Source organism: Carassius gibelio, chromosome B15, assembly GCF_023724105.1.
Source record: "Carassius gibelio isolate Cgi1373 ecotype wild population from Czech Republic chromosome B15, carGib1.2-hapl.c, whole genome shotgun sequence".
NCBI classification, from domain to species: domain Eukaryota; kingdom Metazoa; phylum Chordata; class Actinopteri; order Cypriniformes; family Cyprinidae; genus Carassius; species Carassius gibelio.
The window spans coordinates 797443-809942 of record NC_068410.1 but is presented as its reverse complement, the minus strand read 5'-3'; the positions used below and the strand labels follow the sequence as shown (position 1 = coordinate 809942).

General features: G+C 41.4%; 1 protein-coding gene and 1 long non-coding RNA gene across 2 annotated transcripts in view; one reads left to right on the top strand and one right to left on the bottom strand.

Moving 5' to 3' along the window:
* LOC127973007 (aryl hydrocarbon receptor repressor-like) overlaps positions 1-12500 on the top strand; it is a 20929-nt gene that overhangs the window by 5785 nt on the left and 2644 nt on the right. The window contains exons 4-5 of the mRNA XM_052577048.1: positions 10615-10694; positions 11500-11650. Coding sequence (XP_052433008.1) covers positions 10615-10694; positions 11500-11650 — 231 coding nt within the window. The remainder of the gene's footprint in view (positions 1-10614; positions 10695-11499; positions 11651-12500) is intronic.
* Positions 5494-6985, bottom strand: LOC127972315 (uncharacterized). Its single transcript, XR_008157068.1, has 3 exons — positions 6301-6985; positions 5985-6047; positions 5494-5835 (listed from the first exon to the last, which is right to left on the bottom strand). It is a non-coding gene; the product is annotated as an uncharacterized LOC127972315 (long non-coding RNA).

The following is a 12500-nucleotide window of genomic DNA, read 5'->3' as shown; positions in this document are numbered from 1 at the left end:
CATAATTATGAGTAGTACTGTATGAATATTAATAGTTGTCAGTGAAGAGATCCTGAAGCGTGGATAATTCGGCTGGATTTGCCGCAGGAGGGTAATGGAGTGGAAGTCTTTATTGGCCCAACATCGTGGTTAGAGTCTGTCAGATGAGATTCTCCCTTAGCCGTTCAAACCTCTGGAGCAGAGAAATCATATACAGATCATCTGAATCACACAAAATCAACTGATATTTGACCACAAACAACATCAACCTGCTCTGTCGCTGCTGACGGGTTACTTAGCATTACTAGCGTGTGCTGCTTTTATTGTTTTAATATGCCAGTAATCATCACTTCTGGCTGAATTTATTTGTTCAGACTCAGAAATTACAGCTGAATTATATTTGATTATGTATGTATGTGTGTGAGAGATAGTGTGTGTGTGTGAGTGTGTGTGTGTGAGAGAGTACATGTGTACATATATACAGGTGCTTCTCAATAAATTAGAATGATCTTGATTAGATCTTGAATTGATGGGTTTTTGTTAAACTTGAGCCAAAATCATCACAATTAAAAGAACCAAAGACTTAAACTACTTCAGTCTGTGAGCACTGAATTTATTTAATACAGTTTCACAATTTGAGTTGTATTACTGAAATAAATGAACTTTTCCACGACATTCTAATTTATTGAGAAGCACCTGTATGTGTGTGTGTGTGTGTGTGTGTGTGTGTGTGAGAGAGAGAGAGAGAGAGAGTACATGTGTACATATATATATATATATATATATATATATATATATATATATATATATATATATATATATATGAAGAGTTCAGATGCAAAAGCCTTTAAGTACCATCTGAAATTTTCATCTAAAATTAGGATTTTTATCAAGCTCCTTGAGTCATTTTACTTGAATGGCAAAGTGCAGGTCCTATTCCAAGCTATTAAGGTGAAATAACTGAACATAAATATAGTAGCCTGATAAAAATCCTAATTTTAGATGAAAATTTCAGATGGTATATGTATATATATATATATATATATATATGTGTGTGTGTGTGTGTGTGTGTTTATGTGTGTGTGTGAGAGTACATGTGTTTGTGTGTGTGTGTGTGTGTTTATGTGTGTGTGTGTGTGTGTGTGTGTGAGAGTACATGTGTGTGTGTGTGTGTGTGTGTGTGTGTGTGTCAGACAGTATTTTAGTAGCTAATGAATGCAGTGTTTCGGTGCTGTGTTGCGTGACTCTGTTGTTTGGCAGCGATCCTAAAGCCTCAGGCCACGTTTGAGGAAGATCGTCTGAACTGCCGTAAACAGACCCTGAGAGTGGCCCTGTGATTGGCTGCATGTCGTGACATCACAGGATCTGCTTGCTGAGACCGTTAATGCAGTACATGAAGTGTGTGAATCTGTCTGTCCGGCACACACGTCACACACTCATTATACTGCGCTATATCCATTAATAATACGAGTCAGTATTTGTCCTTCATTATTCTGTTATTCAGTCAGACTGTTTGTGTCTGAATTCGCAGTCCTATGTCCTCATAAGTCACCCTCTCCTTGTAATACCTGTGTCATACCCATGTCATTATACAGAGTTGTGTCCTGATATGTCACAAAAACAAGAGCACACACTCACACACACACAGACACACACAGACTTGGAATATCAGGTTTAATTGTTGTTTGTGTTCAGCAGCTGTTCTGTTGTATCATTTTCACTTTCCGTGCAGACGGGCAAAATGTTCTCTTCTACTGATAAGTGTTTGTTTAAATATGCCCCATGCGCAGACTCGCACACACACACTCTCTCTCACTAACACACACTTACATACACACTCTCTCTCTCTCTCTCTCTCTCTGTCACTAACACACACTTACACAAACACACACACACTCTCTCTCACACACACACTTACATACACACTCTCTATCTCTCTCTCCCTCTGTCACTAACACACACTCTCTCTCACACACACACTTACACACACACTCCCTCTCTCTCTCTCTCTCGCACACACACACACAAACACACATACACTCACCTATTTTTCTTCATGGGGGTCTTTCCATTGATGTCTATATATTTCCTGATATTTTCTATTTCTTAAACCCAGTTGTTCTGTACGTGTTGTTGGAGTGATGATGTTGATTGATTCGTGTTCCTCTGCTCTGATGGAGGAGTTTGATTTTTCTTATAGAGGAGATTTGGGTTGTTTAGAGGATGCTTGTGTGGGCATTATTACAGTCACACGTTCCATATAATATCCTCACACAGATAATAAGGCCATGAGTGTGTTTGCATGAGCCGTTCAGCTCCAGCAGCCCATAATGACATGAGTCTCGTGTGAGTCCCATCAGCCCCATTAGGACATAAACTCAGCCGTTTGAAGCTGCATTCACATTGCCAAAGCTTCGCACGCAAGAGAGAGAGAGAGAGAGAGAGAGCTGCTCGACTGTCAGCTGATCCGGTTACAGCTGAATATTCCTGATCGGTTCAGCTGCTGCATTCACTGTCCTACACGAGCACTAACACCGTCACACACTTCTCAAGCTCTTCAGAAGGACTAGAGACAAACACTGACCCTGAAAGAAACCTGCTGCAATTTTGGAAAACAAAGAAAATTATTAACTGAATCATGGCCAATAATTTCGCCCCTTTCTGCTCTTTTCACATCCCACACACACACATACACACACACACACACACACACACACAAAAACACATACACACACACATCTGTTTGGGAAATGACTCAAGCTGTTGCACATTGTTTTAGTCATGGCATGAAAAGTGTTTGAAAAGCATCTGAAATATCCTCCATCCAGCAGCAGCTGTTCGGCTCTTCAGTGTGTGTGTGTGTGTGTGTGTGTGTTTTTAACTTCACCTGCTCATGTCATAAGGGTTTCTCATAGGCATATCATATGTATGAGACCTGGAGCAGAACTCAGCTTCATAACATCTTACATCAATAAACAGCATACTAATGAACTCTAGTTAGCACTAGTTAACAGGAGTGAGGCATCTCACAAAACCAGAGAGAAATAAGTTAGTAAGTTTCAGCAGTTTAAAGTCTTTCTGTTATTTTGTTCAGTATTGGAGTGATTGGGAGGTTTGCGTTAGTATGTTTGATGCCAAATGGATAAAAAAATGTTTGACGTGTTCAGTGTTGAGTGTTGAGTCGATTCAAGCGGCGTGAATGAATGCTGGCTCTGTTGAATCACTGCGTTTGGATTCAATAAAGATTGACTTAGACTCTAGCACACAAACATGTCGACACTGTCTCTCTTTCTCTCTGTCTATCTATCTGTCTTTCTGTCTGTCTCTCTGTCTGCCGTCTGTCTGTCTGTCTCTCTGTCTCTCTTTTTGTCTGTCTCTCTGTCTGTCTGTCTGTCTGTCTCTCTTTTTGTCTGTCTCTCTGTCTGTCTGTCTGTCTGTCTGTCTCTCTTTCTGTCTCTGTCTGTCTGTCTCTCTGTCTGTCTGTCTGTCTGTCTCTCTTTCTGTCTCTGTCTGTCTGTCTGTCTGTCTCTCTGTCTGTCTGTCTGTCTCTCTTTCTGTCTCTGTCTGTCTGTCTGTCTGTCTGTCTCTCTTTCTGTCTCTGTCTGTCTGTCTCTCTGTCTGTCTGTCTGTCTGTCTGTCTGTCTGTCTCTCTTTCTGTCTCTGTCTGTCTGTCTCTCTGTCTCTCTTTTTGTCTGTCTCTCTGTCTGTCTGTCTGTCTGTCTCTCTTTCTGTCTCTGTCTGTCTGTCTCTCTGTCTGTCTGTCTCTCTGTCTGTCTGTCTCTCTGTCTGTCTGTCTGTTTCTCTTTCTGTCTGTCTTTCTGTCTCTCTGTCTCTCTTTCTGTCTGTCTGTCTGTCTCTCTGTCTCTCTGGGCCTTATTTTAACGATCTGAAACGCAAGTGTCAAAGCGCGAAGCGCAAGTAACTTTGTGGGCGGGTCTCGGCGCTGTTGCTATTTTCCCGGCGGGATAAATGGCTCTTGCGCAAGGCGCAAATCTAAAATGGGTTGGTCTGAAGTAGCTTCATTATTCATAGGTGTGGTTTGGGCGTAACGTGAAATAAACCAATCAGAGCGTCATCCAACATTCCCTTTAAAAGCAGGTGCGCAAGCTCCATTATGGATTGCTATTATTATGGCGTATTTACCAGGCGCACGCCAGGAGCGGTTCACAGCCGAGGAGACTGATGTTCTTGTAAGAGCAGTGAAAGACAGAGAAGTTGTGTTATATGGGATGGGAGAAACCCACCCAAAATAGCGTCATGATTTCCGTCATCTCATGTGTTAATATTTTTTTTAGTGTAACAATTTATGATTTGCAAAAATAGATGAAAAAGTGTGTAAAGATGTTGTATCTGTGTAGATTACATGAGCAAAGTGCACGCTATACATTATGGTCAAGCATGCGCCCTTAAAATAGCAGAATGAACAACGCGCAACGCGCCACTGACTTTAGACTAGGTTTTTTCTGGTCAGTGGCACAATTGTTTAATGGAACAGCAAAATAGCACCAGGGATTGTTTGCGCCGGAACACGCCTCCTTTTTTGCGCTGAACCGCCCAGGGAGCGCAAGTTCATTCACTAGTTTAGCGACGTGCGTCTGTGGAGGGAAAAGCGCGCTTTGCGCAGGTGCAAAATAGGAATGACACATGCGTCGGTGTACAAAGTCAATTGCGTTGGGTGCAAGATAGGGCCCACTGTCTCTCTGTCTGTCTGTCTGTTGTTTATGAAGTCACTCAGTTTTGTAGTGGCAGGTTAAATCCTGTGTTAAATAAGTGGATTTAAAAATTCTTCATATTTTCGCAGTGTAGCATCACTGATGTGATGAAAATATTTTATGAGAACAACATTTAAACTGAATTGATCTGATTAATGACACTGTTGTCTTCTGTTTTACAGCTAAAATTAGTTTCATAATTCATGAATTATTTATTGTTATTTTCCTCTTTATTTCTGTATGTATGAAGTACTATGGAAACACATGTGATTGATGTGGTTAGTGTCCAGTGAGGGACTGTAAAGTGAGTGTGTCAGTGGTTTCGTGAGCCGCAGTGAGAGTGCATTAGCTGTGCTGTCTCTTTAAGAGCTCTAGCGTGTAGCTGCGCTGGTGGAGTGGGAGTTTGTCGGATTGCGTGACTGCAGCAGACGAAGAGCTGACCTCAGAGAAACGCTTATGAAAATGATCTGCTCAATGGCACACGAGACCAGCACTGCAGAAATGAGCAGAAGACTTGCTTCCCCCACCCCCCACACACAGACACACACACACACACACACACACACACACACACAGACACACACACACACACACACACACATTAGACAATTGGACTTGTAACCCAAAGGTTGCAGGTTTGAGTCTTGGTGAATGTCAGTCACATGATCCAACAGCGCAGTTTTAATGGCATACAAAAAATTGGAATTACACAAAGAAAACTAAAACTTTTTTTCCGTCTAGTTATGTATTACAGGGTTTGTGGTCTCATTTGTGGTTGATTAACATGAATGCAAATGCTCACCCAAATACTTCTATTGCATTAGAGGTTAGTGAAAAACTAACATGAACATATTATATGTAGAATCTGCCGAGGACCCGAAATAAAGCTGAGAAATGGATTTTGGTTGAACATCTTGAAACGTGTGAGTGATTTATTTGACTGCGCTGAATTAAAGCTCTTTGGGTTGCAGAAGCAGGAAAGCACTATGAAGTAATGGTATGTTGGCGGAGCGGGCTGTCTGTCGGAGGGTTGCGTGCCACGGTGTGTTTTGCGTGGAGGCCACATGTTCCAGCTCATTCCTCAGCCATAGTTTATAAACTCAGTGTATTTAGAGGTTGTGCTGCGATCTCTGCTCTCCAGCATCTGGAAAGAACACAACACCAGTCTGAGGAGTTCAGGGAGACAAAAACTGTTTCAGTCAAAGTTTGGGAGTCTTCGTTAAATCTATAATTAATTACACACATCAGTGTGACACAGATGACAGTTAAAGGAAAAAAACAGGCTGTTCTTACACTGATGTTTTCACAGCTGCTTCTCATCGTCGTCTGCGAAAGTATCGAGTGTTTCACGACTGACTGAAGACAAACCAGAATCAGAATGAGCTTTTATTTCCAAGTCTGTTCACATACACAAGGAATTTGTCTCGGTGACAGAAGCTTTAGTACACAGAAATACAATATATATCAAATATATATATCCAAATATTTATCTATAAAGTAAATAGAATATATATAGAAAAAATTGCACAGACAAGAATAATGCATGTACATTTATTATCTAAATGCATTGACTATTTACAGGCAGTTTAATAAATCTGATGGAACTTACATATACTGTACATATAAATAAATAGGTTGTGCAGTGGTACAATTCCTCATGAGATGATAAACACTGATGCCAAACATGAACACTGCCGCTAAAATTCCCAACCCAGACCTGAATCATATAGACGGTCTGCGCAAACAAGTGTGAAAGGGAATCAGCGTTGCTGGTGCTCTAATAAATAAGACGCTGTGTGTGTTGTTGTGCTGGTCACTGAGATCATCTGTTCATGGCTCTGACGTTTCACAGGCTCTGTGAGCTCAGCTTCTGTCTTCAGTGTAAACATCTGATCCTCCAGCTGCGCTGTGGAAGTGGAGGGGTTTGTGGCTTCTATTGGACGTGTTTGGATGTTGATGGGCAGCAGCAGCTCCGCTGGATCCGCCCTTCTGCACGCAACGCCTGGGAACCGGTCCAGGACTGGGATTTACTCCTCTGCTCTGGGAATCCTGGACAACTGTCTTCCCTCTGCACACAGACATTTGTCAGATGCTTCAGGCCTTCTTCTCATATTTGATATCATTTCATCAGAAGTCAGACCAGACAACAAATCCACTGTTGTTTACATGAGAATATTAATTTAACTTTATATCATCACACCTTCTTATCTGTTTGTGCTGGTTGTCACTCCCAGTCCAGTTTCTGCCTTTTCTCTAGTAAAAAGAGAAAACCAGGATCACAGTCCATCTGTGAACAGAAAGAGTCAGAATACTTCAGAACATCCTGGAGATATTTGAGCTAAGTTCTTGAACTGGAATCATAAATCAAACTGCTGCTGATGGGAAAAAGTGGTTGTGCCGTTGATGTGCAGCTGCCCTGAGGGCGACGGGGTCGAGGGTTACGTGCCAGACTACACTCGTACACATTACAACACTCACTGATTCACCTGCAATACACCACTAGCTAAAAATTATGCTGTTCGGATTTTCATAATCTTATACTTCAGAATCTGGGATTAGATAATTCCAGGATTCATCGGGCTCAAATGGTCAAAGAGTTGTTCCGGGAATCAGTCCTGACTTTAATTCCATTGAAGGTCTTTGGGACTCAACACAACATTAGAGAGTTGGCCTTTTTGAATGAATTTTCTTGCAAACAGCCATTGTAAATCAGACTCTGAGACGTTCCCTGTTGCCTGCTGGTTTGAGCTGGTTTGAGCTGGTTTGAGCTGGTTTAAACTGGTCCTGAGCGGGAGCTGGTTGTTCAGGACCAGCTCAAACCAGCAGCCATGCTTCAAAACATACCTAACAGGGTTGTGTTCATAGATCTGTGCTTTATTTGACTCTTCTGAAATATATAGTTCAGTCATGAGACTCTAGATGGTGCAGGCTGATGGGGTGTTAACTTAACTGATGATATTCAGAGCCTTAAACAACTTGGCACAAGCTGATTTCATGCTGATTGGCTCCGAAAAACCTTCACCTTCCCCAGCTCCACCTGTATAGATCCGCTACAGGTTATTTTATATCCTATTTGTGCAGCAGCAGTATGTCTTAAATACTCATGGCACTGTTTCGCCATAGGCATCGGTAGTATCAAGTTCCTGTACTTGCTTACATCAGCAGCAATGATCTACTACTACAGCAGCAGCGGAGCCGATCTGTTCCTCCAAGACCAAATACATTAACATTGTCATATCCATAACCATGCTAAAATGTTACGAGAGTTGTCATGATTGAGAGCAACATAGATAGAAACAAAATAGCAGCCCACTGTATGGTGTTTATTTACTCAGGGAGCCATGATAAATTCAGTGTGTGGCAGTGATAATTGTTTGTGGTGTTTGTGGGGCTGCAGATAACTAAAGCACACGCCAGTAATGAACGCTGTGAGATAAACACGTCACTGTACTGTGTTACTCCAGATTCAGTACTTCAGCACACTGTGGTTCAAATGATACTGATAAAGCTTCTGTACTTTATGATAAAGCTTTTGTTTTGATGCCTCAAAGAAATGAAGAGAAACTGTTGTGTAAACAGAAGTTTGTAATTGTCATATTCTCATATGATCATGATGATGTGTGTCACTGGAGATAATGAGTCCACACCAGTCCTGCGAGTCGAGTCTACACGTCAGTCTGAAGTGTTTTTACTGAGATGCAGTGAGCTTGGGTTTGATGACATTAACCATTAAATGAATATGCTGTAAACAGATGAATGAGGACTGATGATGCTGTAATTAATCTAGCGCGGTGGCTGGAATATCTGCTAATTTGCCGGGATCAAGTGATGTGAGTGATCTGTATCAGTATGGCTAATTCATGATGGCTGTTTTTGGTGTTGGGTGACTTTGACCCGCTGGACAGCATCCAAACATATCCATTTCTCCTGTTAACACAATCTCACACATATGCTTGGGTTGTAGGTATTTCAAAACAAATCTGAAAATGTTTTATTGTTTTCTCTAATGTTAATAATTGTTAGACAGCTTCTTGGATGGGTTTGACATCCGTTATTGTGGCAGAAAAGATACTCGCATGGCTTTTGCTAATTATGAGGCTCGACGATCTCCAAGGATGGATGAGATTAACTCATAAACTGATTTATTGATTAGAGACAAAAATAACCCTTTCCCAAAACTAGTTCAGCATTCCAGAGAGTTTGCATGTGGGATCAATAATGGCTTAATGAAGGCAGATATGAACGAAACTGAGAGAGAGAAAGAGAATAAACATAACAAATAAACATCAACAAGCGTTCCAAACATTTAGTGTGCTTGTGTAAATGCAGAAGCTGTACTCACACACACAAACACATCTGGATTAATATGATTTGTGTTTCAACACTCTATAGATGAATATTTTTTCTGAAAGTGTCTCTCTGTATGGATCTGCTGGAGAAAGAATCCAATCAAATATCAGCATGCACAGAGCTAAAATATGCTGAAATATTATGGGTCATTCTTGGTTCTGACCATTATTTGTATGTAAAGCTTCAGTTATACCTTAACTGTCACATTGTTTTGTGCTCCTGCTGTCACATAAATGCTAGTCCTGTGTCTGTAGGGTTTAAATATGCTTGTTCTAAACCTGAGATAAGATGCAAACCGTTTAATTAATTTGTTAAATCTTTTCTTGATTAATTTAAAAGTTTGTTTTCTACTAGAAATGTGAGAATTATTCATGTGACTATCAGTATAGACATTCTAGACAGAGACAGTTTAAGTTCCCCAAGCAGAGGACGAGAATAGTGTGAATTAATAATGTCAAATGTGAACAACACGGCGATGTCACAATAACAGCAGAAGATGGAGAGAGGAGCTGCGGACACACAATAGCACATATAATGAACCGTTAGGCTCCATAACATCAGGACTTAACCTTCTGAGCATTCAGAGCATTCATGGCCTGCCAGCAGTCATCAATATTTAACAGCTGTTGTTCTTCTGAAAGTCTTTATAGGCTAATGTGGCTTCCTCAGTTTGCACGCAAGGGCTTGGACTCACGCCAGCCGTCTGTCAGAGACGCTGCAGATTGACAGAGGACTGGATCGCGTGACAGCAGCAGCTCGCTCTGTGTGTGTGTGTGTGTGTGTGTGTGTGTGCTTCCTGTGCTGGTTGGTCAGAAGGGTTAGTGGGCGGGGCTCAGCGTGTCTGACTGAGTTCACTCACAGAGCTGCTGTTCACTTGAGCTCCACCAAACCATTCAGTACAGATCATCACACACAATCCCAAAGAGATGTGAACAAACGGGTTAGACTCACTGAAGGGATACAGATGTGAAGTGTCCACTCTTAATCGATTCAATCCTGTCAAAGTACCTTGAGTTTGGAAGAGGGACAGTTTAGCCTCCTGCTTCACTTCTTTATGATTCCTGTGTGCAATGTTTCAGCCTGGGATGAATAAGGATTCGTGTGTTACTGGAGCTAAACATCTTTTTGATCACTGTCATCTTGTGATCACTTACTTATTTGTATTTTTTATTCTTTTATTATGTGTTTTATGTTCTGTCGCTGTCATTCTGTTGTACTGCGGAGCTTCTGTCACGAAAACAAATTCCTCGTATGTGTGAACATACCTGCTCTTTCTGATTCTGATTCTGATATTTACACAAGATTGCAGTGAATACGTTTTTGTTCATCAACAAAATGAAGGTGCTTTCATGAGCAACACATCAGATAATGGCAGAGATTGAGGATTTTCTGAACACAATGAGCTTTTCTCTTGTTATGAACTGAATAAGTGTTGAAAAAGAGGAAGAGAACAGAGCTGAAGTTCATTGTTCACACAATAGAAAATTAATTCCAGTCAGTCACTTATAAGAAGTCAAATGTAATCTAAATGAATGAATGAAGTATTTCACTCTATTCTTTCCTGTTTCTGCAGCTGCTCACGAGAAACACATGAACGGGAAAGAGAGCGACACGACGGCCAGCAGTGCCCCTGAGAGCCATCTGCTGCTAGAGGTGTGTGTGTGTGTGTGTGTGTGTGTGAGAGAGAGAGTGTGTGTGTGTGTGTGTGAGAGAGAGAGAGAGAGAGAGAGTGTGTGTGTGTGTGTGTGTGAGAGAGAGAGAGAGAGAGAGAGAGTGTGTGTGTGTGTGTGTGTGTGAGAGAGAGAGAGAGAGAGAGTGTGTGTGTGTGTGTGTGAGAGAGAGAGAGAGAGAGAGAGTGTGTGTGTGTGTGTGTGTGTGTGAGAGAGAGAGATTCTGTAGAACTAGAACAGCTGGGTTTAACTAGTAGTTTGATTGACTAGTTCTGAGCTGTTGACACTAACCAGACGCAGCATGGTAACAGCAGACGAGTGAGAGCAGCTCTGAGCTCCAGAGACTCTCTCGAGAAGCACAATGTGTTGCGTGACTTCAGGAATCACGGACTGATCCCAGAGGAGAGGAATATTCCAGATTCTCCTTCTCTCTGCTTCCGTGGAAATGCTCTGAATGAGTTTCTTTCGTGACCTTTTTGATGCGCCTTTGAAGTCTGTGTGACAATGTGAGAAATCAGGAAAAGCCATCAGGATGTGAACAGAGAGAGAGAGAGAGAGACTTCTCGTGATCTGTTTTCAGAGCTGAATTTCTGTGTAAAGTCTCTGTTGTTAACCTCAGATCTGCTCGGAGCACATGAAGCACAGATACAGACAACCATAAAAACAGCCACAAAACACTTAACTAACCCATCAGACACTTAACTAACCCATCAGACTAGCAGCAGAGACATATCAGAAATAACATTTACACACACGGTCAGATGCTGACGAGTGCTTGTTGTGTTCAGTCTTTAGCAGGTTTTGCGCTGGTGGTCAGCAGTGATGGGATGGTCTTCTACGCCTCCTCCACCATAGTGGACTACCTGGGCTTCCACCAGGTGAGCATCACTGACCAACACACACACACACACACACGCAGAAACACACACACACACACACACACACACATGCAGAAACACACACACACACACACATGCAGAAACACACACACATGTGTGTGTGTGTTAAAGTGTGTGTGTGTGTTATTAGTGTGTGTGTGTGTGTGTGTTAAAGTGTGTGTGTGTGTTATTAGTGTGTGTGTGTGTGTGTGTGTGTTATTAGTGTGTGTGTGTGTGTGTGTGTGTGTGGTAATGTGTGTGTTTGAGGAGCAGTGTTACAGTAACTCTCTCAGTGCGAGTGTGTGTGTGTGTGTGTGTTAAAGTGTGTGTGTGTGTTATTAGTGTGTGTGTGTGTGCTGTGGTAATGTGTGTGTTTGAGGAGCAGTGTTACAGTAACTCTCTCAGTGCCAGTGTCTCTGTGTCAATTCAATTCAATTCAATTCAAATGAGCTTTATTGGCATGACTGTGAAACAGCACAATGTTGCCAAAGCAATAAACAGTGAACAAGTTATACAGATATATAGATGTACAGATATGTAGATAAAAAAAAAAGAAAAAAAAGAAAGAATAATAATAATAATTATATATATAAAAAAAAAAAAATTAAAAAAAAAATATTCATGTCAATATTGTACATATATAATCACAAAAAAAATTAGTGGATACAGGGTAAATATTTACAGAGAGCATTGCTGAAGAACAGGAGTTTAGTCTTTGTCCCTCATGATGTGACAGGAGGAAACATACTGCGCTGCGAGCTGGACACACTTCTCTTTCTCTCCCAAAATATAACTGAGTTTGTCTATGTCGCTTGCTTGCCTGAATTCAGGCACAATTTGCGCTATTAGGGTAAAGTAGTGGTCTCTAATGTGTTCATATTTAGTGCAGTGTGTGAGGAAGTGCAGCTCGT